The sequence below is a fragment of the Antechinus flavipes genome, chromosome 4 (assembly GCF_016432865.1).
Source record: "Antechinus flavipes isolate AdamAnt ecotype Samford, QLD, Australia chromosome 4, AdamAnt_v2, whole genome shotgun sequence".
In the NCBI taxonomy this organism is placed as follows: Eukaryota; Metazoa; Chordata; class Mammalia; order Dasyuromorphia; family Dasyuridae; genus Antechinus; species Antechinus flavipes.
In genome coordinates, this window is record NC_067401.1 from 6185758 (window position 1) to 6211710 (window position 25953).

General features: G+C 41.2%; 1 protein-coding gene across 3 annotated transcripts in view; it reads right to left on the minus strand.

Moving 5' to 3' along the window:
- Positions 1–25953, minus strand: part of IQCA1 (IQ motif containing with AAA domain 1) — a 191007-nt gene that overhangs the window by 29301 nt on the left and 135753 nt on the right. For all 3 annotated transcript variants that reach the window (XM_051999120.1, XM_051999121.1, XM_051999122.1), the window contains 4 exons: positions 21390–21442; positions 15445–15527; positions 9805–9912; positions 5214–5413 (listed from right to left, as the gene is read on the minus strand). In XM_051999120.1, the coding sequence (XP_051855080.1) occupies positions 5214–5413; positions 9805–9912; positions 15445–15527; positions 21390–21442 (444 nt within the window). The remainder of the gene's footprint in view (positions 1–5213; positions 5414–9804; positions 9913–15444; positions 15528–21389; positions 21443–25953) is intronic.

Here is a 25953-nt window from a genome sequence, read left to right on the forward strand (position 1 = left end):
GTGTAACTTGGAACTTTGTGTTCCTTTCTCTCAGCTGTCTTTGAGCAAGATGAGACCAGCAGACTTCTCATTTAAATACCTTCAGGGGAGTCCATGAGGTTCAATGAGGTGTCATTTCTCTGCTGTCCTTCTGCAACTAAAGTTTTTAACCCGAGTCTAGACCTTTTAACTTACTTAGATCGATATTTTTTGGATCCCAGTATTCCCAAATGGATAAACTAACAATCTATGACTTTGTCAATGTTGTTAACAAGAATATTTAATAGAACTCTGTGGGCTTTCTTTCCAGTTTGACATAGATTCTAGTCACTAATTCCCACTATGCGTTGGTCACTGACTCAGTTTTCTTTCAATGGTGAGTCCCTTGAAGCAGGAACTGTCCTTTGCTTCTTTTTGTATCCTCAGTGCTTAGCACATGGGAGGCTCCCAATAAATGCTTGTCTACAGACTGACTAGTTTCAAATCCTCTCAACCATATGTCATCCTGCCTCAATTTCCATTTTTCCAGGAAGGATAAAAAGCCTTGCACTATCAGGGCTTTGGAGTCAAAAGGGCCTCATCTTTGATTTCATCATCCTTCAACATCCTTGAGTTTCCCCTTGAGCTTCTCAAGACCCAGATTTAAGAACTGTCACCACAGCTTCCACCTGGTCCTCTTCAAACCCGAGTCCACTAGCCCAGTTTAATCCCTCATCACCTCCTGCCTGGACTACTGAGAGGGCTCCAGGCTCTGACCTCTCCAATGCTATCAAAACGTACATTGGACTTGGTCAGATCCTTACGTAACACTCTTCAGTGATTCTCATTCTCTCTGGGATGCCTGAAGCAAGGACTGCTGGTGAACAGAAGTGGGCTCAGATTCAAGCTCCGCATGAAGGTCACCCAGAGATTTCCCTTCATTTGTTGTTCATGGGTTCTTAGGCCCGGGACTCACTGGACCATCCCCTCCACACTCTAAGACTCACAGAACTCTTACAGCTCATGCATTCTCCCTCTTGCTCCTTCTCACGTTCCACCCTGTCTCTGTCTTTTGTTCTCCCTTGCTCTGTCTCCTTCTTGTCCCAACCTCCGACTGGCACAGCAGTATCCTGGCTCTCTTGCTACCTCCATATAGTTTGTATTTATGCTGTATTTCTCCTCCACCTGCTTATGCATGTACATGTTGTCTTCTATAAAATAGGAGCTCCCTGCCTTCCGAAAATGGACAGTTTCATTTTTGTCAGGGATTGATTGATCAGAGGGCTGCTTTGGGGCACTGAAGCTTACTCGGTGTGTCCAGGTCATGTGGCTGGGATGTGTCAAAGGAAGGACTTGAAGCCAGGCTTTCCAGACACTGAGACAGGCTTTCCAGCCACAGCCTCATGCTGTCACTCATTCTAATTCATGCTATATTTATCTCCTATGTGGCTGCCTTTCCTAGTGAGCTGTGAGATTCTAAGCGTTCATCCTCCCTTCTACGGAAAGAAGGAAGGAAGGAAAAGAAGAAAGGAAGGAAAGAAAGAAGGAAGGGAGGGAAGGAGGGAGGAAGGGAAAAAAGGAAAGAAGAAAGGAAGGAAGAAAGAAATGAAGAAAAGAAAAAATGACAGGAGGGAGTAAGGGAAAGAAGAAAGGAAGGAAGGAAAGAAAGAGAAAGGAAAGAAGGAAAAATGAAAGACAAGGAAAGAAGGAAGAAAAAAAGAAAAAAGGAAGGAGGGAGGAAACGAGGAGGAAGAAAGGAAGTCTTTCCAGTGTGAGCAGGGATCAAGTTTTAATTATCCTTGTATCCCGTGTGCCTTGCTTGGCCACAGACTCTGCCAAGCTGTTGTTTCAAAACTGCTTTCTGGCAGACCAAGGGTTCCCTGGTGAGCCTGCAGGAGGATCTCACCCACCAGTAACAGTATGAGTCATACTGAGGGCATTTGCAAGAATTAAGCCTGACCCTTGGGACCACTTTTCCTCTACCTGTGGAGGTCCAGGTACCCGAATAAGGCCTTGTGTTTATACAGCACTGACTCCTACAGACCCCGAGAGGCTCAGATTCAAATCCTGCCTCTGAGCCCAGCTGTGTGATCCCGGGAAAGCTGCTTCCCTTCTCTGGGCCTCCATTCCCACCTGTCATGTTAGGAGGACGTGTTCAGGGGCCTCTAGGGTCCCCTCCGGGGCTGCATAAGTCCTATGATTCTTTGGCTTCTGGGAGTCCATGAGTTTTCTTCCTGCCAGATTGAAAGCTGTCAGTGGGCACGTGGTCCGACCCGAGGAGGAAACTGGGGCCCACTTAGGGGAGGCATAAAAGAGAGAGCACTTGCCAAAGGCCAGGACATCAAATGCCATCTCGGAGCCTTGGGACTTGCTGGATTTGAACTCGGGTCTCCTGTTCGAGATCCAGTTCCCCTTCATGGTCTCCCCCAAGCTGGTGGACTTGAGTTTCTCTGAGTTAGACCCACCTGCTGACCTGGGCTGCCCCGGTGACAACATCCCTGCTCAATCTCAGGCCTCCCCACAGTCTCTTGCCCCCCAGCTTTCCCACAGGCCCCGGGGCCCCCGGCCTCCGCTGGGGCTCGTTCCCATGATTCTCAGAGCACCAGCAGAAGGCTTGTCGCTCAAAAGCCCTCCATGTGAATTATCTATGGGTAGTTTGAGGCCATGGATAATTAAATGCACTTGACATAATTAATTCCTAATTGAAATGGTGTGAGAAGTGGTTCCGGGCAGTTTGCTCTGGTGGCCGGCAGAGGGCTCTTTCGTTCTGCGAATCAGGTGCTTTGCTGCTGAGGACTCTGGGTGTCCTGCTTTGGGGGGAGGGCGGAGCGAGGTGACCTGCTTAAAGTCAGGCAAGTCGGGGTCCTGTGCCCACCTGCTGCCCTCCAGGGAGGCCTGGGGATGAGGGGGGGCTGCCTGCCCAGGTCTGGGGATGAGGGGGGCTGCCTGCCCAGGTCTGGGGATGAGGGGGGCTGCCTGCCTAGGATTGGGAATGAGGGGGGCTGCCTGCCCAGGTCTGGGGATGAGGGGGGGGCTGCCTGCCCAGGATTGGGGATGAGGGGGGCTGCCTACACAGGTCTGGGGATGAGGGGGGCTGCCTGCCCAGGTCTGGGGATGAGGGGGGGCTGGCTGCCCAGGATTGGGGATGAGGGGGGCTGCCTGCCCAGGTCTGGGGATGAGGGGGACTGCCTGCCCAGGATTGGGGATGAGGGGGGCTGCCTGCCCAGGTCTGGGGATGAGGGGGGCTGCCTGCCCAGGATTGGGGATGAGGGGGGGCTGGCTGCCCAGGATTGGGGATGAGGGGGGCTGCCTGCCCAGGTCTGGGGATGAGGGGGGCTGCCTGCCCAGGTCTGGGGATGAGGGGGGGCTGGCTGCCCAGGATTGGGGATGAGGGGGGCTGCCTGCCCAGGTCTGGGGATGAGGGGGGGGGCTGCCTGCCCAGTCTTAACTGGGTCAACGTGGATTTCTGAAGCTGGAGGCTCTCATGGGCCAACAATTAAACTCAGTGTGTTTGCTTGTAGCCTGGCACTGGGAGGCAGAGCTCAGCCCAGAGAGCCCTCTGCCCCCATCCCTCTCCTGGCTGGCAAAGGGGGCCGGCACCCCCAGAGAACTCCTGGCTGTCCTCCTAAGAAGGCGAGGAGATGAGCTGTGGGTCACCTTGCAGGCAGGACGCTTCTAGAAAGGTCAGCCCTGGATCTCCCTCCTTCTGGTTCTGGGACTGGATGGGAGAGTTTCCCCCTCAATGGGATTAGTTTTTTTTCTCTATTCCCTCACTGTGGCTTCATAGGTTCTTCACTTTATAGATAAAAGGGATCTTGGAGACCAGGTAACCCAGCCCGTTGGCCATTCCGATCGTCCCGATGGCAGGGCCAGCCCAATCCCCTTTGTTTACTTGTGTGTCTGATCTGAGGACACATTCTACCTCTACAGAACGGAGGCGCCTCCAGGGCAAGGCTTATACTGCCTTTGTCTTTGCGAGACTGGACATGAGAAGAGGATCTGGCAAACAGTAGGTGCTAAATAAAAGCTTCAGTCAGTTTCCAAACTCTCCTGACCCTGATGGGGCCAGTGCCCTGTCCTCCCTTTTACCTTATAGAGATTCAGGCTTTTTAGTCTCCTTGAAAGGTGGTGGAGCCCTTGGTAAATGAGGGGTTGGACCAGATGCCCTCCAATATCCCTTCTATAATGCTAAAACACATCATCTCTATGGGCCTCAGTTCCCGCATTTCCATAATTAGGTTCCTGACCATTTTCTAATTCTTGGGTTCTAGAAGAGAAGTGAGTTCAAAGGAGAAAGAAGCGATTTCAGTTTTCATTAGGACAGGCAAAAGCAAAAAGATATTTAAAACGGATCTAGAAACATGGGTTGAAGGAGAACTTAAGGTAAAACAAATTAAAAACATAATAATCCCTGCTTTGGAGCCTCGATCTAAGTAACCTTCTGTAGAGGTAACTAACTAGGTGCAGAAAGCACTGGATCTAGCCCTTGGGAGACGGGAGTTCCAATTCTGCCTCAGACATTTACTCTCATAATTAATCTCTCAGCCTCAGTTTCTTCATATGTAAAGTGGGGATAAGAATAGCAGTCACCGCACTGAGTTGTTCTGAAGATCAGAGATAATAATACATGCAAAGCACTTTTTGCAAACCTTAAGGTGCCAGGTAAATATGAACTCTTAGAATCTCAAGTAATAGTTTGGGAGAGATTCTCTGATCTGCCTGCGAACATGTAGTAGAACTGGACTCCTTCTACTTGGCTCCAAGGCCAGCTTCTCCAGCCACTGAGCCACACTATCTCTCCATAAGCATCATCGTATTGACACATTTCAGGTCCCTAACTTCTATTGGAAACGGCCCAAAGCCTCATCCCACTCCGACCCCCGAACTCATTGTTCTTTTTTGGGGAACGCTATAACGTTCTATTCCTCCCCAAGGTTCCTTGTCTTCCACGAACTTGACCACAAACTCTCTATTTTATGTCGTCTCCCCCTTAGATGTGAGTTCCTGGAGAGAAGAGAACGCCTTGGTTTTGTACTTGTCTCCCTGGCAGACAGCCCAGTGCTTGGCACATAGTAAATCTTTAACAAATCCTGGACCCTTCCATTAGCCATATGGTTCTCTGAAGAATAAAATATGGACATTGAAGGGAAATGCACGTTCCTACGCCAGAGGAAATCTATTAGAAAGGAAGTAACCCCCTTTGCTTGGAGTCTGGCTGGGGAAAAGGGCGGCATTCTGAGGGCCCTGGTGCGTACCTTCATGACCATGTGGATCATCAGCTGGAGGCCGCTCTTGCCCGGGTACTTCCCAGCGATGTTGGTTGAAGACAGATTAAAGAGGTTGGCTCCGGTCTCGGTGCAGATGGCGTGGACCAGCATCTTCTTGCCCACCCCAGAGGGCCCGGCCAAGAGCAGCGTCTTCACCAACGGGGCCTTCTCGTGCACCGTCTGAGAACCTGCAGGGGGTCACAAGCGCCCGGGTTTGGCTTTTGCTGCAAACATCAGCATCGTTCAGTTGGATTTGCTCCCCAGACCATAATCTTGGGGAGCCCCACTTCTCTCCCACAGATTCACTGCCCAAAGCTTGTCTCAAACTCGTTTCCCCTCAGCCCGCGGGCTTCATGAGCCTTTTTCAGGTGCATCAGATGGAGAAATCTGAGCTTAGTTGGTACCTCCGTGATCTTAGGACCATGGATTCCAAGCTGAAAGGGGAACTGAGCTGAGACAGGTTAACGCCTTGCTCAGGGTCATAAGGTGGGACCCATGTCTTCTGACTCCAGATTTGCTATTATGAACAAAATACGAGCATTAAGTCTCTGTTTTCCAACTTTCAACCCAAATAAATAGGAAATGAATTAAAATAAAAGTATATTGCTATGATAATTGTGGAAATATGTATAGAAAAATTGCATGTATTTAACATATAATGGATTACTTGTGTCGAAGGGGAAGAAGGGAGAAGAAAGGGAGAAAAAATTGGAACACAAGGTTTTGCAAGGGGGAATGTTGAAAACTATGTACATATTTTGAAAATAAAAAGCTTTAAAAAAAGAACCATAAAAAAGTATTTTGCTAAAGATGGATTAGAGTATCTGGGGTGGTGAGCACCCATAGGATAAAGAAACCAAGTGGGATCAGGAGGCAACATCACCTAATAGGGAGAGAGCTGATCTTAAGATATGAGATCTGCATTCAAATCCAGCCTTGAATATTAGCTAGGTTGCACCTCTCTGAGTTCCTTCTGTAAACTGAAGGGAGCCTTTTCGTTTCAAGGACAGTGCTCCATGTACAACCTTTATCCAATTCCTGGATTTCTCAAAGTGTGGGAGGATTTAGGAAGGGAGGGAGAGCATTTGGAACTCAAAATTTTTAAAAATGAAGCTTAAAATTGTTTTACATGTGATTGAGGAAAAAAATAAAATACTAAATAATTTTTCAAAAAGGGCAGTGCTTTGTAAACCTTTCTTTACTGTATTGGTGTGAGAAAGGCCTTATCTTGTTCAAAGTATCTTGGGGCAATATTTGTGTGTATGTGGTGGGGAGACACAGGGAGGACATCCCTGAATATGAGCACAAAGGCAATTCCATGGTTTGCTATGGCCCCATGCAATTTCTGGTCTGGATTCAGCATCTCTGCAGGCTCTTTGTCACTTCTCTGCCTTTATCAGGTATATACCTTGAGTTATTAGAGTCAGAGGTTTAAGGAATTATAGGTCTAACCCATAAGCAATTCCAGCAGCTGATTAAACCATATTTTTAGGAGAAAACTGAAATTTAGGTGTGTTGAATGATTTGCCCAAATGTGATACAGCTTTAAAAATCGTCAATAGGAGCTTCATCTATATTTTTTTACTCATATTAAGAGATTTTTGATCTGAAGGGATTCTGAAGTTAGCTTCAGAAAATGTCTTCAATAAGACTCCTTTATCTTACGGCCCTTGGCCCTTTCTGCTCTTCTCATATTCCGGCCTGCCCTCATCCACTGACTGAGAGCTCCCTTGAGGGCAAGAGTTCTGTCTGGACCATCTTTACATTCTCTGACCTCCCACTTAGAACAGGGTCTTGAACATAAATGTTTTATTCACTCTAAGCCATCTTGGTACTCAGACCGGTGTTCATAATACTTCGATGATAGGATAACATTTGTTACGTCAGATTGTATAGAGAATAGCTTTGAAGTCAGGTACACGTGAGCTAACCTCTTCGATACACGGGATGCAAGTCATTTGAAATTTAGTGTTCTAGTCTGGTTTTCTAGGAAACTCTGGAAGACTCTAAGTTATAAGAAAGGAGTTGATCTGTGTTGAGTGGAGGGAGTTTCCTCATCTGGGAGTTCCCTGTACAAACAGTCATTCTTTCTTATTCATAATGATATATAACACGGATAGAAAGCTAGTGGACCTCAGTTACTGAGTAGTCTCAAAAGAGCCCACATTTATTTTACAAACTTCTCCCCATTGCCCCTTGTGATTTATGGATTATCACAACCCCAGAAGAATTTAAATTGTGAGCCATTCCAGTGGAAGTTACAACAAGTAATCAGTGATAAATCTCAATCTTTCTGCTTCTCTCTGTTTCTCTCACTATCTGTTTCTGTCTCTGTCTCTGTCTCTGTCTCTCTCTGTCTCTCTGTCTCTGTCTCTCTTTGTCTCTCTCTCTCTCTCACCCACACACGCACATGCGCGCGCGCGCGCGCACACACACACACACACAATATGACATCAAAGACATTATCAAAGAAATGTAGCTAGTAGAAGAAAATGGGCCATTCCTATAAGGGAGAGTGAGGAAGAAGAGATGGATAGCCCCTATTGTTGCATCCTGGCTTGTCTCTTCCCTCCTTTCCAACCCCACCTAAAAAGGGAGGATTTATGGAAAGAAATGGGCAAAAGTGGCGCAGGATGAGAAGGGCTGGATGAGTTTCCATCTTCCTCACTAGAGGACTTACTGATCAATGAGATCACAGGTCTGCTGCAGGATGGAAGAGTTGTTTTTTAATGTACTACTTGGGTACTTTTGTTCTGGTGGTTGATCAGCTTCCATCCATAAAAGCTCTTGGACCATTTTTACTTCATCTTGCTTAGATGTCCTGAAGATTTCTTAAAGCCACAGACCATTGAATAATACCAGTAGTTATACATGAATGGTTTTATAACCAACTTTCTTTTTTTTCCCCCAGAGATGTACTGGAAAGATTTTCTCTATTGAAAGAGACAGGAGACCTTGGGAGTCCGTTTTGGTGGTTTGGGGACTAGTAAGGCCAGTCTCAAGTGGTTTTCCACAGGCAGCTCTTATGGGAAGCGCACTCCCGAGTGTCTATCAGCTCACCAACATCCAATGAACTTTATTAGTTCAAGCAAGGGTTATTTTGTCAGTCCTGACAATGTGATAGGATGCATGGACTTGTGCTATCTGTCTTTTAAACTGTGACCAATAGACCCACTCATTTTAATAACAGGATTAACTCTTCAGCCAAGAAAACTTAATCTGGATGCCCCAAAGTTTACTTATATACATCTTTTAACTGCATGAATTACAAATACATCAGAAACATAAAAAATAAACATTGGTTAAAAATACCAAGCACCGACTTGCGTTCAAAAGCTGAGACCATAAAAACTGCCATCCTCTTTTGGTTAATAGACACTCATGGACTGTTCTCATACTGCTTATCATTTAGTGTGTTGCCATGGGAATTCTGGGAGGACACATTATTACTATTTTTACTTATAATTATTTTAACTCAAGGTTCCATTTGCTTCTGAGGACAAAAAGTGAAAAGTTATATCCTGTGTTCTTTCTCAAGTCAAAGACATTTTCTGAAAATTATCTCCAGGATCAAATCAAAGGGAGAATGACATGTCGTTCTCATGGCTAAAGCGGGAATTCTCACTGAAGGGCCAGAGACTCATAGATCTGGAGCTGCAAGGACTAAAAGCCTTCTAGTCCAACACCTTCATTTAAAATATGAGCAATACATGGAGGCCCATTTGGTAACGGTAAAGCAATTTACCCCAAGTGATTGCACAGGTAAGTGACTGAGGTGGGATTTATCCAGGGCTTCTTACTCTAGAGAGAGTGAATGTTCTTTCTACTGCCTTTCATCAAGGACACACCCGCCACCCAAATTCATCTTGCCACAGGTCAGGGCTGGCCAAGGCCCCGGCACCACCTTTGTCACATTGATAAATGTCCCAACACCCCCAATTAAAGCCATTATTACATAAAAGTATTTCGGAGATGCATGAGGCACGTTACGGAAAATATCGGTCCCACCCAAGGCCAATCTGTAACCTGTCCTCAGTCCCCTGAGTCTAAAACCCTAGAAAATGACATTTAACAATTACAGAGGAGGGCACTGAAAGCTTGCAAAGTAGTTAACGAACGTTGCTTCGGCATTCCAGGCGGACTTTGACTCATTCCTCAGTGCTCCCGTTCTTTAGCCCCCGATAACCGCAGCTTTCTTGCGAGCGGACGCCCTCGCCCTTTCCCCAATTTCATTAATTTTCAGCCCTGGTGCCTGTTTGGTTTATTACCTTTCCCCAGTGATTTCCTTTATGTCTCGCGGCTCAAAATGGGTTACCATGTAAACAGGGATGGCCTGGAAATGGAATACTTGTCAATGGCTTTTGTGGGCCTTTTATGCGCTGCTGAAATGAAACCCTGCCTTCCCTCCCAACACTTAATTGGAAAACAGATTTGCTGCAAAGGGCTTTTGACAGCAATCAGTCAAGCATTGTGGAAGCGAGGGACGGGCAAGTGCATGCATGTGTAGACATACATATTTACATATGAAGGAAGAGAATCACTGGACCTGGTCCCCAAGTCAATTTCCTTTCTTTTTTACCTAATGGGAGAATCCCATACAAGGTGATGAGCTGTCTCACATCAGAGAGGGACGGCATTGGTTCTATCGATATGTGGCGGAGTGTGGTTCCCAGGTAACAAAACTCACCTGTGGGGAGAAAAGAGGGCTAATAAATGGGAAAAGATCTTGTTCTAAAGTGCATTCTGCTAAAAGATTCCCAGAGAATACAACACACGCAGAGAAAACCTAGAAATGTCACGGGTCAGGGACTCCTAGAAGATGGGACACTTTCCTTGAAAAATCTTACAAAAAAAGACAAAAAATGTGACGTTTCCAAGAAGGGGCTGCTTTGGTATAAGCCATCCAGGATGTGGCTTGTTGGGAGAGGTCAGACACTTACAGCAGATCTGATTCTGACAGTCTTCTAGATTCCAATTTGCCACCTCTCAGCGGTGGATGTTGGAAAAGCTCTAAAGAATTAACCATTTAAAAAAATGACCCAGAAGGTGAAATATTAGCCTTCTTTGTTTGGCATAAATAGCATTTTCTCTCTCTGATGGATCTTGTGGGCTTAAAAAATAAGCAAGAGATTTAAGGGAGATGGGAATTTGGAGAAACTACAAATCTGACACAGGCAGAAGGGTAGCGTCTGACCAGAATGTCGGATAAATAGATATGTCCCGTTCCGAGGGCAACAATCATTTTCATTTTATAATTTTAAAGGAATATCAAAGACATAATATAGGAATAAATCTTTACCAGTTTAATTAGAAGATATCAAAGGGCTTAATTGTAACTAGTCATAAATCCTAACTGATATTTTCTGACTAATTTAGATAAGGTCACCAAGAAAATTAGTTTGGCTGTCTTCATTTGTCACAAGGATGGATGTTTCAAAATCTTTGCATGTTCACATGATTCCTTTCTAAGTGGGACATGAAGCTATAATAAAAAGTGCAGTGAATGAGTTTCCTGTATTTTGATTCCTTTTTAACTGCCCATTCTCTTAATAGCAAGTGTGAATTTGGGTGAGCCTTGGCTGTTAGATACTTGGGAGATTTTACCTGTTATCTATATTTATACACACACAGACATAATACGTAGAATCTAAGAAAATTTTGAAAGTTTAAAAATCTGAAAGGAAACGAAGAATTTGTTTTTCTGTTTAAATAAATCATCTTGTGATTTCAGGATTGTTGGACTAGCCACCTTTTATGGTGTCTGTGTGACAGAGATGTCCTTGAGAGTGGGATAGATGGCGTTGGTGGGGACAGCGCAGTAATGATGACAAGCTTTCATTATTGCTCTGGCTAGCCCAGCTCTTTAATGAGGATGTAATGAATAGAAGCTTGGTTAATTTTGCCTTCACCCGAGTAGGAAGGGATGCTGGAGCAACCATTATGACTAGCATTTATTGCCAGTAAACATGACATTAGGGGTCATATGAAAGTGACCCCAATTTGCCGGCTTCAATATAGCCACATTAATGCCCAGATTGCACCACATTTTGCAGGAATTAACTGATTTTACTTAAATGGTAGCCAGTTAAATTAGGGGGAGTAGTGTTTTTCCTGTTTGTTTGGCTGCAGAGAAGGGACGCTAACAGTCCCGGGCACTGTGCCAAGCCAGGGTGAGCTTGTTGAAATTGTATTCCTGCGATTCATCACACTGTGCTTAGACCACTGAGCTCTCCACCATCCGGCTTCAGGATGCAGAGAATAGTCCTTGCTCGTAGACTAGACATTTTGGCCAGAGGGGGAAGAAGAAAAGGAGAAAAACAGTGAAGGAAAAAGACCGTTAAAGAAAGGCAAGAGGCAGTCATAAAAACAGTACAATGAGTGAAAGAATGGACAGGAGTCCAGGAAAGGAAGCCCAAGGCAAGAGAGGACAGCTTCTCTATAGAAAAACTGGTAAAAAAAATCCTCTTCTTTCATTTCTCTCTTTAGAAAAATGACAAGAAAAGGAAGAAAAGAGGCAGGGCGGAAGCATGGCCATTTCCTCAATTTGTTGTGCAGAGAAGAAGGGTGGGAAATTTCCCTGGAGGCAGAGAGCGCCAGGTCTGTAACTGCAGAGCAAGGTGTCCAGTGTCTTCAGAGTAGGGGCTAATACACGGTGTCAAGGGGTCTGCGGGTAATTTCCCACTCACACGGACCGCAGTCCCCACATTCGGCATCCGATGCGACGTGCTCACAATGACACCTCTGCGGCATTATGCTATGACATTTTAGGAACATTAATTTCGGGCAGATAATTTTCTGGAAATACTGAAGCAGCCTTGAAATGGGAGAGGTCTGAGTCACTCCTCTTTGTGGTGAAGGGGCTCCTGTGGCTCAGTTATGATAACAGGGAGTATGCTCAAGCTTAAAATCATATTGTAATGGTGAGCTTCATCATCTACATTTTGAGTGGCTAAAAGAGCATCTGTGTGATTTTAAGTGATTTGATTAGAAGTGGTGATTGTCTCAAAGGGATGATGAGAGACTGGGTGAAGTGATAGATTTTGGCATTTAGATAGACTAGAATTACAGAAAATTCAAAAATATGACATATATATGTATATGTGTATGTACATTTGAACAATGTACCAAAATATATACTTACATATATATCAAATGTATATTTTTATATGTATATACATATATGTGTGTATATTTTGTTATATTGTTCAATAAATAATCAACTTAATTTACCTATTATTTTTAGTTATACTCACTAAATCCTATCCTACTCTCCGATGGCTATGTCAGCTCTCTTTGGGTATATTTCCTTTGATGTAGATATAGTGTGTATATCTTATATCTTACTCCCTCCTCCACACACTTTGTGTCTTTATGGTAGCTGCTCCCCAGGCCTGAAATACTTGTCATTTCTGTATTTTGGAATCCTTTAGTCTTCTTCAAAACTCAGCTTTTCCATGATGCATTTCCTGATCTTCTCTGAGCAACAGATAGTTCTATCTCTCCCTAATTTTATATGTGTATATGGCCCATTAATGATGATCTTGAGCCTAACTACACACACACACACACACACACACACACAAAACTGTACGGTCACCTCATCCTCACCTCTCATTATTCACAAGAATAATGGTAACTTTGCCCAGACCCCAGATTAAAAAAAAAAAAAAAAGTGAATTATACCAGGATTGGTGACTGTTCTTGCAAGAATAGTAAATGAGGTTAGTTGGCTCTGGATTAACCAAGGTTGGCTCTTCCTGATCATCATTCCCTTTTCTAGATGTTTGCTAACCATCTCTCTAATAGTAGGTGCTAAAGCAAATGCATTTTCCTTTCTTGGGAAAAATGGAGGACTCCATGGGGGAATGAGAGAGGAACAATTCACATGTTATTGACAGGTGAGGAAAAGAGGAGAACTATATTCAGAAATGAAAGTGATGTAAAAGCAAAAGCTACTAAAACAACATTTTATATTTGTAATATATTTATATTATATAACATAATCATTTAGAATATGTTTCAATTAATTTGCCATTCACAAATATGTTATTGATAATATATTTGTGATATATAATTATTATATATGACATTTATAATGTCATGACATATTTATAAATAAAAAAGTAAACAATGACAAAAATAACATCGTAGAATTTAGCCAACATTCAAAACCATACTCACTAGTCTTTCATTATATCCCTTCTATCTACCCTGACCTTTCCCTTTATCTAGGTCCTCTTATTGACCATTGGCTATATCTCAATAATCACATCTATCGTTGTTTTGAATGATCCAAAATGTAATTCATCTGTGCGAGGTGACCAGAAGGAATTTGAAGGCAACTAGAGGCTCTCTCTTTCCCTCCTTATCTTGGTTTCCATCTTTCTATTATCCCTTTTTTGCTCTGTCCTTTCGAGCCCAAAGAGAGTGTTCTTTGATAGGGAGAACAAGAACAACGACTTGGTCCTCTCAGCATCAGCCATCTGCCCCAAGCAGGTGTCCTATCTCTCTCATTCCTCCTCTTCCTCCTCCCAATACAACTGTTCCTCCTCTGTCCTCCATTTTGTTATTCTTTCCTTTCCTTGCCAAATTCAGCTGATTCTCAGCTATCCAGTCTGGGCATTGTTCTTACAAGACTATTTTACATCAGCATTCTATTTTTTCCCTTCTGTCTTTGTTTTCATGTTCTGTAGCTATTTTTCAGAAAAACTGATATTGGTTGATGAGTTTCTTGTGTGTCTGTGTTATTCTTTCTAGTCAACATCTAATTCCCTTTCTCCCTTACAAAAATCATTTCTCTTTGAATCTTCAAAATTTAATTTTTAAAAGTTTCTCATGCTTCTTAGTCTGAATTTCCCTAAAGAATCATTATAGAATTATACAAAGAAAATGAAAATTTTTCATTCTTGTTAGTTACTGATAAATTTATCTTTGGAATTATTCTACTAATTTGCAATTCCACCAGCAATGTATGATTTTTCTTCAAAACCTTGTATTAGGTTTTATCACTTTTATTTCCTCTCTATTTTTTTGCAGTACCAGTTAGTTTATATGATAACTAATTTTTAATCTTACTTAAAATCTGAAAGAAAATAATTCATTTTTATTTTTTTCCCTTCAAAACATTGCCTCTTCCATATAATTTTTAAATGATTTAATCCTACTCTACAAAGAAACTGAGTGGCATTTTAAAATTATTTTCTTGTAAATATTGCTTATAGATGTTTGTATTTTAAATTAAGCAGTAAATTTACAAAAATGTAGTGTTTCTATAAAATGCCACTCTCCACCTTTTTGACCAAATATAAATATCACAAAGAATAAAACAAAAACTGTCCTTCAACACATCAAACTTTCATCCTAATGTGATAATTACTGAATTATAGCCATTGCTAATTTGTAAATATTAATTAGGTTTTGAATGATGGCAAAAACAAAATGTAATATTTTACAAATTTTAAAATCTTTTTAAAAAGCATTTCTGAGTCATAAGAAAAGGGTTAGTATATTGTTTTTAGCTTGCATAAATTCTTGAACTACTTCTACCTTGCCCCTGCTCCTAAACTTGTGTCAAATTCTCTGAGCTCAAATACAAATTTTTATTTTCCCCTCTTTGAACCCATGAGGATAAAAATAAGGTATTCTTTCTGTTGGTGTGAGGAAGTGAGAGTCCTATGTACCCATAGTTTTATCTTTTTGACTAGATAGAGCAAAGAAAGTTTTTGTGCAACTAGATAGTTGGTATATTCCTTTTGGGAAGGAGAATCCAAGGAGGAACCAACAATAGTTTAAAAACAGAAGGGAAATTTATGGGCATTTGCCAGTTTCTCTAGGTTTTGTCTTCCCCAAAGAATCATAGGCTGTAGGACTGGAAGGACTCTCTAGGGCTAGTTTGTCTAACACCTACCTGACCAAGAACTCCATAGTCATCCAGCCTCTGCTTGGAGACTTCTAGTGAATGGAAGCCATCCATCAATCTAAAATCAACCTTTTGGGGCACCTCACTTTCCTCGGCTATGACCAGAGAAATGTGTGATTCTTTTTCCTCCCCAGAGGTCCCTTTCACTTTGTATACATATGATGTTTCACACACATGGCCCAAGGATTAGATGCAGTGATCTAATAGGCTTCTTGGTGTTGGGAAAAAATGGGGCTCTTAATACCATGGGAAACTCTTATTCCCCTCGCTTGCTTAAAGATTACTTAGACTATATTTTACCGATGTATTCCGAGAGCTGGACTTTCAAGGGTCTTATCAATAATCCTTCTTCTACCAGTTCCTTATATAGTGAATCCAGGGTTCTACAAATGAAATGAGCAAATGGTTACATGTAAGTATAAGTACAGCCCCAGGCAAGAGGAATAGGGTTATATACCTTAAACCTAGTCTTTGTCAAAGGGAACCTTCTGGTTATGTTCCTAAAGCGAGCCTGTCAGTATTACTGCAATGTCTGGGTGCCATTGGGCTTTTAAAATCCTATTTTGTCACCTCCAAATGTCTGTCTGATATTTGCTATTAGCAAGAATGACATCACCAGGTAACAGGAAATCAATCATGATTCCCACAATCTACTCTTTCATCAATCTTCATTATGGGACAATTAGATATTAAAAATTACTCAATAATGGTAACCCTCTGAGCTCATAATTATATATTCAATTAGCTTCTTGCAATCAGTGGAAGGTCATCAATCCTTCTTGAAATTTATTTATGTATATATTTATGTGTATATTTATCACATACTGCTCTTAGTTTAATTGGTTAAAAGAAAGATCTCTTTGAGTGGCCAAGGCTTGCAGATGGAATGATTCTAATTCTAATTTCAGGCTGTGGGCATGGTTCAGTTTTCAGAAGATGTGATGATGGTTTACCAGTTTAAAGATATCCAAACTATTTCCTTTCTGAAAGGCTCATGGGCATGAAACCAGGACCTTTGTGATTTATACCAATTAAGAACAAATAGATGTAAAAACCATCCCACTTATTTAATGAATGAAGCATCCTATGAAATTATCTGGAGGACACAGCAATGTGGATTGATCCAGATAAAATGCCTTTAGGGTAGCATCTTCTGAGATTCTTACTCAAGAAGTAAAAAAAAAACACACACACATTAATTATAGGTCTATTGTGGGTCAGACTCTTGCATGTACAATTTAACAACAATGACAAAAGGTCAGTCTCAACTCTTCAGGAGCTCACATTCTAGTGGGGCAAGACCACACATATAATAGGAGGCTTCATATAGGAGGCTTCAAGTGAGTTACCTAGAAGATAGCTTTTATATTATAACTTGCACAGGGACTATCACTGGGAGTCTTTTAGTATATTCATGTGTACCATACACTTTTCTATGGTCAACTAAGTCATGTACAATGTTGACCTTTTGGAGAATTTTACATTCTGTTAGAAGCAATGAATTAACATCAATGGCAGAATATCAGCATTGATGAGAGAGAGAGAGAGAGAGAGAGAGAGAGAGAGAGAGAGAGAGAGAGAGAGAGAGAGAAAATGTGCAGCTTTGGATGACTAAATTCTGTACCACTTTCTAAAGGCAATCCAGGAATCTTCTTCCTTGCCCATTCTTCCATGTTCCATGAGCTGTCCATCATTTACCTCCAACCTCTGTTTCCAAATATATATTGCTGGACCAGCTCAATCCACACATTTGCAATCCTCTGCATAATAAGCATTCTATCTCTACTTGCTCCTACCTTAGTGAACCGTTCAATCTCTTAAGAGCTCATGGATCTTCTGTAGGAGGAGCTGTGATATTCTAGGGCTTGGAGCCAACTATTGTCGGTCCCCAGAAGGAACAACTGAAGACCTCCCTGTGTGTAGAAAATGCTTCTTCTATTGGACCTCTTCCCAGGGCAACCTCCTTGAGGGTAATGAACATGGTGGCAAGCATCTATCTCCTTATCTGCTGCTCAGTTTCAATTGGATTGGCCAGGTGGTGCAGTAGAATGCAAGGACTGGTGTCAGAAATTCAGATTTGCATTCAAATCCAGCATCAGCCATGAATAGCTAGCCCTGGAACCCTCGGTGGGTCCTATTATGACAGTAGTCCTTGGTCACAATGTTTTTGTGAGAATAGTATGGAAACATGCAATTTACCTTAAAAACTAAGATGCTATGGAAATATGCATTGTTATAATTATAATTATGTGCACAGGAAGCACTTGTTAGGATGAATTCTTTAAGGATGTGTCTTGATTTCCTGATGTACTTTTTAAAAGACAATTAACAAATAATAAGAACTTTGCAACTTTTAGTCCTTGATGTGACTGGGAAGGTTTGCTTTCCTGGAGAGAATTCCTTATTGTGTTCTGTTCCTCCTTGTATTTTCATCAGGGATACCCTCAATTTAATTATAAATATTCTCATAAAGACATAGGGAGGAGAAAGTCAACATGGTGTTTCAAGAGTTTACTGATTGCTTTGACTTTTTGGCAATAACAGTGTCCACTGTATTTTAAAATATTTTGATGTCTGCCCCTGTTTCCTACATCTTGGGAATGCATCCTTCAATGTTTTCAAAGCTCTCCAATCCATCTATTTTCTGTCTACAGTTGGTGTGGTCCAGTTATTCATCCTGATTTCATTGATCGGAGGGCCTTTCTCACTTCTACATATCAGGTGTTTATGTGTTAAGATTTCAGATATGGTGTTCCATACTATTCAATGAAGAAAAGAGATTTTTCTGAAAATACCAGTAAATTTCATATTCTCTCTCTCTCTCTCTTTTTCTTTCTTTTATTTTTTAAAGATCTACTTTTCTCCTTTTTCCTCAGTTCATTTGTACCTGATCTGGGATGGTATGGCTTATGTGGAGCTCATGTCAAGTTTTCTTCTGCCTCATGTTTCCAAAAGTTATTATTTTTTGATGATCTACAAGGTGACACCATCTTCCTCTCTGACAATTTGAAAATGAGATTTTGATCTCACTGGCATTGTCTATAACTTTGTGACTCTGCTCGACAAAGAAATAAGTATTTGAAGGCTAAGGCAGTTTTTTAAAAATGTTGCTCTTTTAACAGAATCAGCAACAACCCCAATTAGCATTCACGTAGTAACCTTAAGGTTAAGCTATCTCTTTTGATACTCCTAACAAATCTGTGAGATAGATGCTATTATTATCCACATTTTCCTGATGAGAAAATTCACATTTTACTGCTACAGATCACAAAGCTAGTAAATGTCTGAGGCACAATTTGAACTCGGATAGATCTTCCCAATTTCAGACCCAGTGCTCTACTTCTTTTGCTGCTTATCTGGCTTTTAGTCTTTCCCTTGTAACAATCCCTTTACATCGATTTCACTTCCATAGGAAATGGAAATTGTCAGAATCAATGTCCTTTCTTTGATCTTCTTTGGCTTATTTGGATAGTAAGGTGAGAGCTGTTGTAATCACATGCAGAATCATCTTCTCGTATGTTTTATTTTTTAATTTAGAGCTGATTGTCAAATACCTACACAACAGTAAATTGTCACCATTTTATCTAAAACGATTCTCATTTTTTGTTGTAATATTGTATAGTGCTGGCCATGATGGGGCCCTTCAAACCTTCTTCTTAAAGAAAGCCTTCATGAGACACAGGCAGAAGACTTCTGAATCTCTGAATTCTTTCATCCCTTAATTCTCAACCGTATCTTTGCACAAATGTTCCACTAGTCACTAAATATCAATGTACATGATGACACGGTTTGACAGACTTGGAAATACTCTTCAAAGGATTTCTCAACCTCTTCATCCTTCTCGACACATTTTGACATATAAGTCACACTTTTCTTCATAATTGGTTGTGGTGTTTGCTTTTGTCCTTCATGTCTGAACAAAACTAAAGTCCTAACATCTCGTCAAATTATGTTTCTTTTGCTTTTGGCTCCATATGAACCACAAGCCGCCAGTGGCTTCTTTTGTTTTCTTATAGGAGAATCTGTGAATCATCTTTCCCTTGGGCTCCAGCCTCTTATTTCTTCTGGTTTCCATTAGAAGGAGAGAATGTCACATAACTACTAAATGAGTTTTTTCTTGAACTCAGGACTCTTGACTCCAGGCCCGGCTCTATGGTGTCCCCATTTCAACATTATTATGCTCAGGTTGATTTACAATCTCACCCCCCTCCTTTTTTTTTTAAGCAAATCTTTATCTGTTCAATCCCATGATTTCAAGGAACTTGCTAAGTATGTATGCAAGGTGACCTGTTCCAGAGCAGTATAAATTGCCTCCCCTTCTAAAGCACTTTAAGGCAAAAAAAAAAAAAATGGAGCTGGGAACCTTTCATAGTTTATTTTAAAATGCTGCTTGCCAGCCTCTTATTGTATTCCCATGAACGCCTTTGGGGTACATCCAATAATAGTAGATGAGGGTGTGTCTTGACCCTGGTGTTCAATAAGAATATTGTTTACATTCAAAATAGTTATTTAAAAATAATTTTACTAGTGAACTTTGTTTAAAAGGATCACAGAGATATTTGAGCTGCATGATCCATTTTCAATGCTGAAGAGCTAACAAGACATTTTATCTTACAAAACAATGAGTATTTTAAGTTATTTTTATTCAAGAACATTAAAGCATTTCTATTGAAGCTTGAAAAATGGAAATGTTTTTTAATACACTTCCACCCAATTATCTGAAATTTACTGGCACGTAGTAAGTACTTAATAAAGGCTTGTTTCCTTCCTTCCTGTTGGTTCATTATTAATTGAAATGCAGCTCCTGAGTCCACACACGCTGGGCTGCCTTTTCGTAAAACAACCAGAAACCCGCCCAAACGCAGTGGTCCTAAGAAAGCACAGAAAGCTGATGACTTTGGGGAAATGGCTGCCCCCGTTCTAGAGATGTCATCTGTGGAGTATTTTGGATTCCCAGAATGTGGTTATCTCCACTATCTCATTGTAGTCTATGACTTTTAATTAAGGTCATAGGATCACATACTAAGAGTAAGGCCAGAAGCATGACTCGTAGTAAGAGCCCAAGATCCTGGGTTCAGATCTCACCTCTTCTACTTATTCTCTAGCCCAGACAAGCTGCTCATTTCTCTGGGGCAGAAAAAGGGCCAGCCTAGAAGGTCAGGATCCTAAATTGTAGACCAACATCTTTATTTGCAAACAGGGGCAATGAGAAGTGCTAGAGGGCTGGCTGAGTTTGGATTTAGACTTGAGACAGTCTGGGACTCCCAACTTGCCATTTTATTTAGTTATTTTTCAGGTATATCTGACTCTGTGTGGCCCCATTTGGGGTTTTTGAAGCAGTTTGCCATTTTCTTTCCCAGCTCATTTGACAGATGAGGAAAGTAGCTTACCTAAGATCACCCTGCTGGTGTCTCAGGCACTGGGCTAAAAGCTGGGGATAGAGAGCCTTGGAATGGAGGCCATCCATCCCTGTGGGCCTCGTCTGTTCCTGGTCCGTAAGCCTTGAACTCCCTGGCCAGGCTAGTGGCCTTTGAAAGCTTCCCTTCCTCCTTCCTTCAGGATTGTGACAATTTAGCAGGACAGCATCAATGACAAACAATGACAAACCTTTCTGGATCATTGTCAAACAGTTCTGGAGCATGTTCTGGCCCCAGGACGGCTTTTTGCTGGCTTCTCCAGGTTTGTATTTGTCACCAGTCAAACCACAAACATCTGGGGGATAATTCTAGTGGCCAGGGCATCTTCAGGGATTTGGGGGTGGATGTGAAATTCTGACGGCCTCCACCGAATGAGCCTCTTCTGCACATCATTCTGATAATATTAATCATCATCATCCTAATAGCTGCAGTTTTGTTGTTGTTAAAACATGAAGAAAAGGAGGGCCCTAGACTGATGCTCCCAAGGTCCCAAGCTAAGGGCAGAGTTGGGATCTGAGACCAGAGCTCACTGGATCAGACCACTCTGAATACAACGTGGTAACAGTGGGAAGATCACTGATTTTGGAGGCAAAGAGCTGGATTCCAATCCTGGCCCTGCTACTCACATCTGTATGACTGTGGGCAAGCTATGGACCTCAGGTTCCTCATCTTAAAATGAGCAGTTAAGATCAGACAGAGCTTTAAACACAAGAGCTCCTGTGATTCGTTAGGCAAAGGTCACAGACCAGATCAGGGGCCTGGGACTCTGGTCCCCAATACCAATATCGCTTCTTGGGGGCATGTATGTTAAGAGAACTGGTACCTTACCTGTCAGGGGTCAGGTCCTTCTCCTTTTTGCCTTTTTTCCCTTTTTTTCCTTTCTTTTGAAAAGAAAATATAAACAATAATTTCACTATTTAGGAAAAATATATAGGCACAGAGAGCTACAGAAATCAACTCAACACAACGCTTTCCAAAAATAACTTGGCAAAATAATGCATTCACTAAGGCTTGAAGCTAACTTGTTTCTTAGCCTTCATTGGATTTAAGAATCCTAGGGGTCTCATGATATGTATTTAGTATTTTAAGGAAAAGCCCCCACTTTCCTGCTGACCCCCTTCCTAGCTCCCATTGACCTCACCCACCATGGTTAATGGACACTTTTTCTCCAAACAATCCTGTGAGCAGGTGGTATCAACATTAATATCTCCACTTTATAGAAGAGGGAAACTGAGGCTGAGAGTTCAAACACCTTCTCTAAGGTAACTGAAAGCAGAGGGGTTTGAATTCAGGTCTTTTGAAGCAGAACATTTTAAAAATGTTAATATCTTTGTATATTATCCCATTTAATACTCCTTTTACCTCCACATTCTTCCCAGAGAACCATGGAATTACAACAAAGAATAAAAAAAAGAGGGAAAGTGTTGATCGTACCTATCCAATCAATATATGAATCAAGCTGTATCTATATTCTATATTCTACTTCTCTATTCTATCTTCATAGTCCCCTATCTTCATAATCCCTGAGCTCTCTCCAAAACAGAGTTCCCATGCTTTTTCTATCCCTTTTTCTCTTCTACCAAATATACTCATGTCTACCATCTTGCTTTGTCCCTGAAGCTTCTATCCTAGATCCCTTTTTCCCTTTTCATCTAGAAAGAAGAACAGCAATTGCTGTTTAAGTGCTATATAACTGATAGAAAGGAGGGTGGGGAGAAGCAACCACTGGAAGAAGCAACGGCAGGGAAGGGGCTAGCCCAGCAATGTGGATGAAGAGATAGTGAACCAAGGGAACAGACGTGATCTTGGAGCCGGAAAACCCTGAGAACAGTTGCTTAATCTCTCTGAGGTCCAGGGAATTTTCTAAGGTGCTGGGCAGTGGTGGACCTGGGCTGGTGGAGGAAGGTCCCCACCAGGAATGACCTATAATGATGAGACAACAGGACCAGAACCAAAAAGGGAAAGGGTCAAGGCAAGAGTGGAGAGGAAGGCAGGGATTGGATCTGATGGGAGATGGAGAAGAAGGGTCAAGGATGCCTCTAAGGATTTGAGATTGACTGACCAGGGGATGGGGGTATCATCAGAGTGAAGGGAGATGCGAGTTTTGGTAGGAAGGTGATGGACATAGAGACATTTGAGGGGCTGGTAGGTATCCAGGGGGAGAGATCCCACAGGGAATGGAATGAAGTGAACTCATGGGACTAGAATTAAATGAATGAATGAATAGAATAGAATAGAATGAATTGAATGATTGGCTGAGGCTGTAATGGAGTCTTAAAATAAGTTTGACATGTCTCCAAGACAACACAGAGTGAATCTCAATGTGGTGAAACATTATTATCTCGGCTTGTTGTTGGAGGGCCTGGGTTCAGATTCTACCTCTGATACTTAATAGGTTTCCTGATTCTGGGCACATAATTCAACTTTTATCTGAGACTCAAGTTTCCTCAACTGCAAAATTAGGGGGCTACACCACATGGTGTCCAAGGTCCCTTAAAGTTTTAAAACTGTGGCCCTTTGACCTAAATCTATTAACCCTGGCTCCCAAAAGATGGGGCCAGGATCATAGAATGAACATAGTTTTGTACTGCATTTGAGAACAAAAAAAAAATGAGTAAAAGATGCTTCTGTTGTAAAGATACAGATAGTCCCAGCTAAGACTCCTGGGAAACCTTGCTGGTGTTGGGGGGTAAATTTTCAGTTTGAAAGACAACCACCTTGAATTAGAGGCTTTGCCCTATCTTCCATCTTGCTGTGACACAGGATACAAATTTGTGAATTCCTCCATTGTCATGATTTCTGGTCCTTGAGAAGAAGTGGACAATGAAAGGATGATCCTTTTGCATTATTCCCCTCTCTCCACACTCTGTCTGTCTCTGTCTCTGTGTTCTATCTCATTCTCTCCCTCTCCTTTCCCCAATTGGCAAGTAATCCCAGATGCTTCCCCTCTACTCAAAGCAATCATCCAAGTCCAATGTCATGGTCAATAAACACTCTTTTGGTTTTCTCATCAGATACGACTTTCTAGGTAATAAAGGAATAGAATTAAAAATCTCTTTCAGTGAAAAATATCAATTAAAAAAGTTTTATTTGATCTACTTTGTGGACTCTTAACATTAGCTGTATTTCCATTAAAAATTCATGATAATAGTCAAATAAGTGAATCAGTGTGCCATAATGGACTTAAAATCCCCTCAGCTTGAGATCTAGAAGCTTTCAACCTAAACTGCAAAATTTTATGTGTAATTTTCCAAGTATGCAGTACATGTCTTAGAGTTAAGGTTAGGATTCATGCAACAATAAATTACAAAATAAACTAACTTTCTGGGAGGATTGCTTTTATAGGACTGGAGGTAGCTTTTCCTCTAAAGTATTATCTAACTCTTAAATAACATGCTTATTGTGACATAAAATACCGAGGAAGAGATGGCCCTGCCAACAACAGAGTTGCATTTTGCCTTTCATATCTTGCCCATGTACATATCTCAACATAGGAAAGCAAATGATCATTTTTTGAGGTATACAATAATGAAAATATCTTTTTTTCAGCAAAAAATCAACTCAATCTGTAATTAGCTTATTGACTAGAAGATAGTTTCCTTCTAGCATTTTTCTCAATAAATTACCTGATAAATGTAAAATTGTAGTTATGTTTTTTCACATCAGCATATGCAGTTCTATAATTAACAACAATATTTCTGGGAAATCTGGCTGGAAAAGATAGGAGACAATTGGAAAATGTCTGGTAGATGGATTTGTCTGCATGCTTTCTTTTAAGCACTTAAGAAATACAGTTCAAAGGCAAACCCTTTCTGAAAGTTGATGACTTTACTAATTTAAGTGGATGACAGTTTCACATTTATGGGTGACTATGAATGATAATAAACCCTCTGCTCTGCGAGAGGGCCATTCAGCAGTTGAACTTGCTGCATTTTGCAAACACTGATTTGGACATGGAAATTTATGTTTATTCATTTTCCTAGGCTTATGTCACCGAGGAGGGCTTTGGAGGATGCTAGTGGAGTCTTCTGTGTGGTACCCAGGGGGAGGATTAGCTCTGCCTTCTTTCTAAGGTCTCTGTTTCAGTGAGATTAATGCCTGTAGCAAGGAGTAACTCCAGTAAATAGGGTCTAAATAAATATCAAACAAAAGCAAGAGGATTAGGCTTGCTCAAACATTTGCTCAAAATGGGGAGAGATGGTTCTTTTTTTTATTAATTAACTGAAGTTGGCAACACTTGTGTCACTGAGATAAAGCACATTGTGCCTGGAATCTAGTGGGTTTTGAAGAAATGCTTACTGAATGACTGAGTGAATGAATGAATAAATAAATGAATTCTAGCTAGACCATAAGGCTGCCATGGTTCAGATACTTCTGTGGTTTAATCATGAAACCAGTGTCTCGGGTTGAATCTCTAATCTAGTGAACTCTTTTTACCTATCAAATTGAGTAAGACATTACCAAGGTCCAATTCTATTTTGGTGAAGAGATAACTAATTCTTGAAGAGCTTCATATTTTTTTTTCCTCCTTTAGTGATTTTTGAGTTTCCAGCTTTTGTCATGTCCAGTATTTAATAGAAATAAGTCACCTTCTTCTTTGTTTTTCCCCTTTTGTACAATATTATATTGGGCTCATTCCAAAAGATGGAAACAGTTTCTTGGTAAAACTGTAAATTATTTTAATGAATATTAGTACAATGTGTATATTTAAATGACATGGCAATGTCCACTAATGTGGCAAAATTTTAAGCCAATATTATTTTAAACTAAATGTTATTTTAAAATACATTTTAGTTTAATTTAGTGTTTAAACATTTTAGTTTAAGAGTAAACATTTTAGTTTAGCTATTTAAAAATACATTGAGTTCAAATGGTTTTTGGACTTTATTCAGGATTATTCTGAGTTGCATTAAGAAAGGTTAGTTTAAGACCTTGAGCATTAAATTTTATCCCCAAATCTGTATCATAATGAGAGATGCTAGCATCGATCTATATTATAATGAGTGATGCTGGTAGATGTAATATGAGAAATGCTGCATTTTAATGAGAAATCATTGGAACTTTGAAAGGTCTTGGAGATGAAGCACTATGTTGGAAGTCAACACAGCCATCTAATTAACAATGATTGAAGGCTTGGAGATGTGTGAGACCATTGGCAGAGCAGTCCACATTTATGAATGTCTTTTTATGGTTGTCATGTTAAGTATGTACACACACACACACACACACACACACACACACAATGTCCCAAAAAGTCTTAGTGCAGCTTTTAAGCTTAAACCTCAATATATAGGTATACTAGCTGTAATCTCAGTACTGTACCTATCAACTTCAGTTTTCTCATCTGTAAAATGGGATTAATGATATAATAATGGCACCTGCTTCCCAGGGT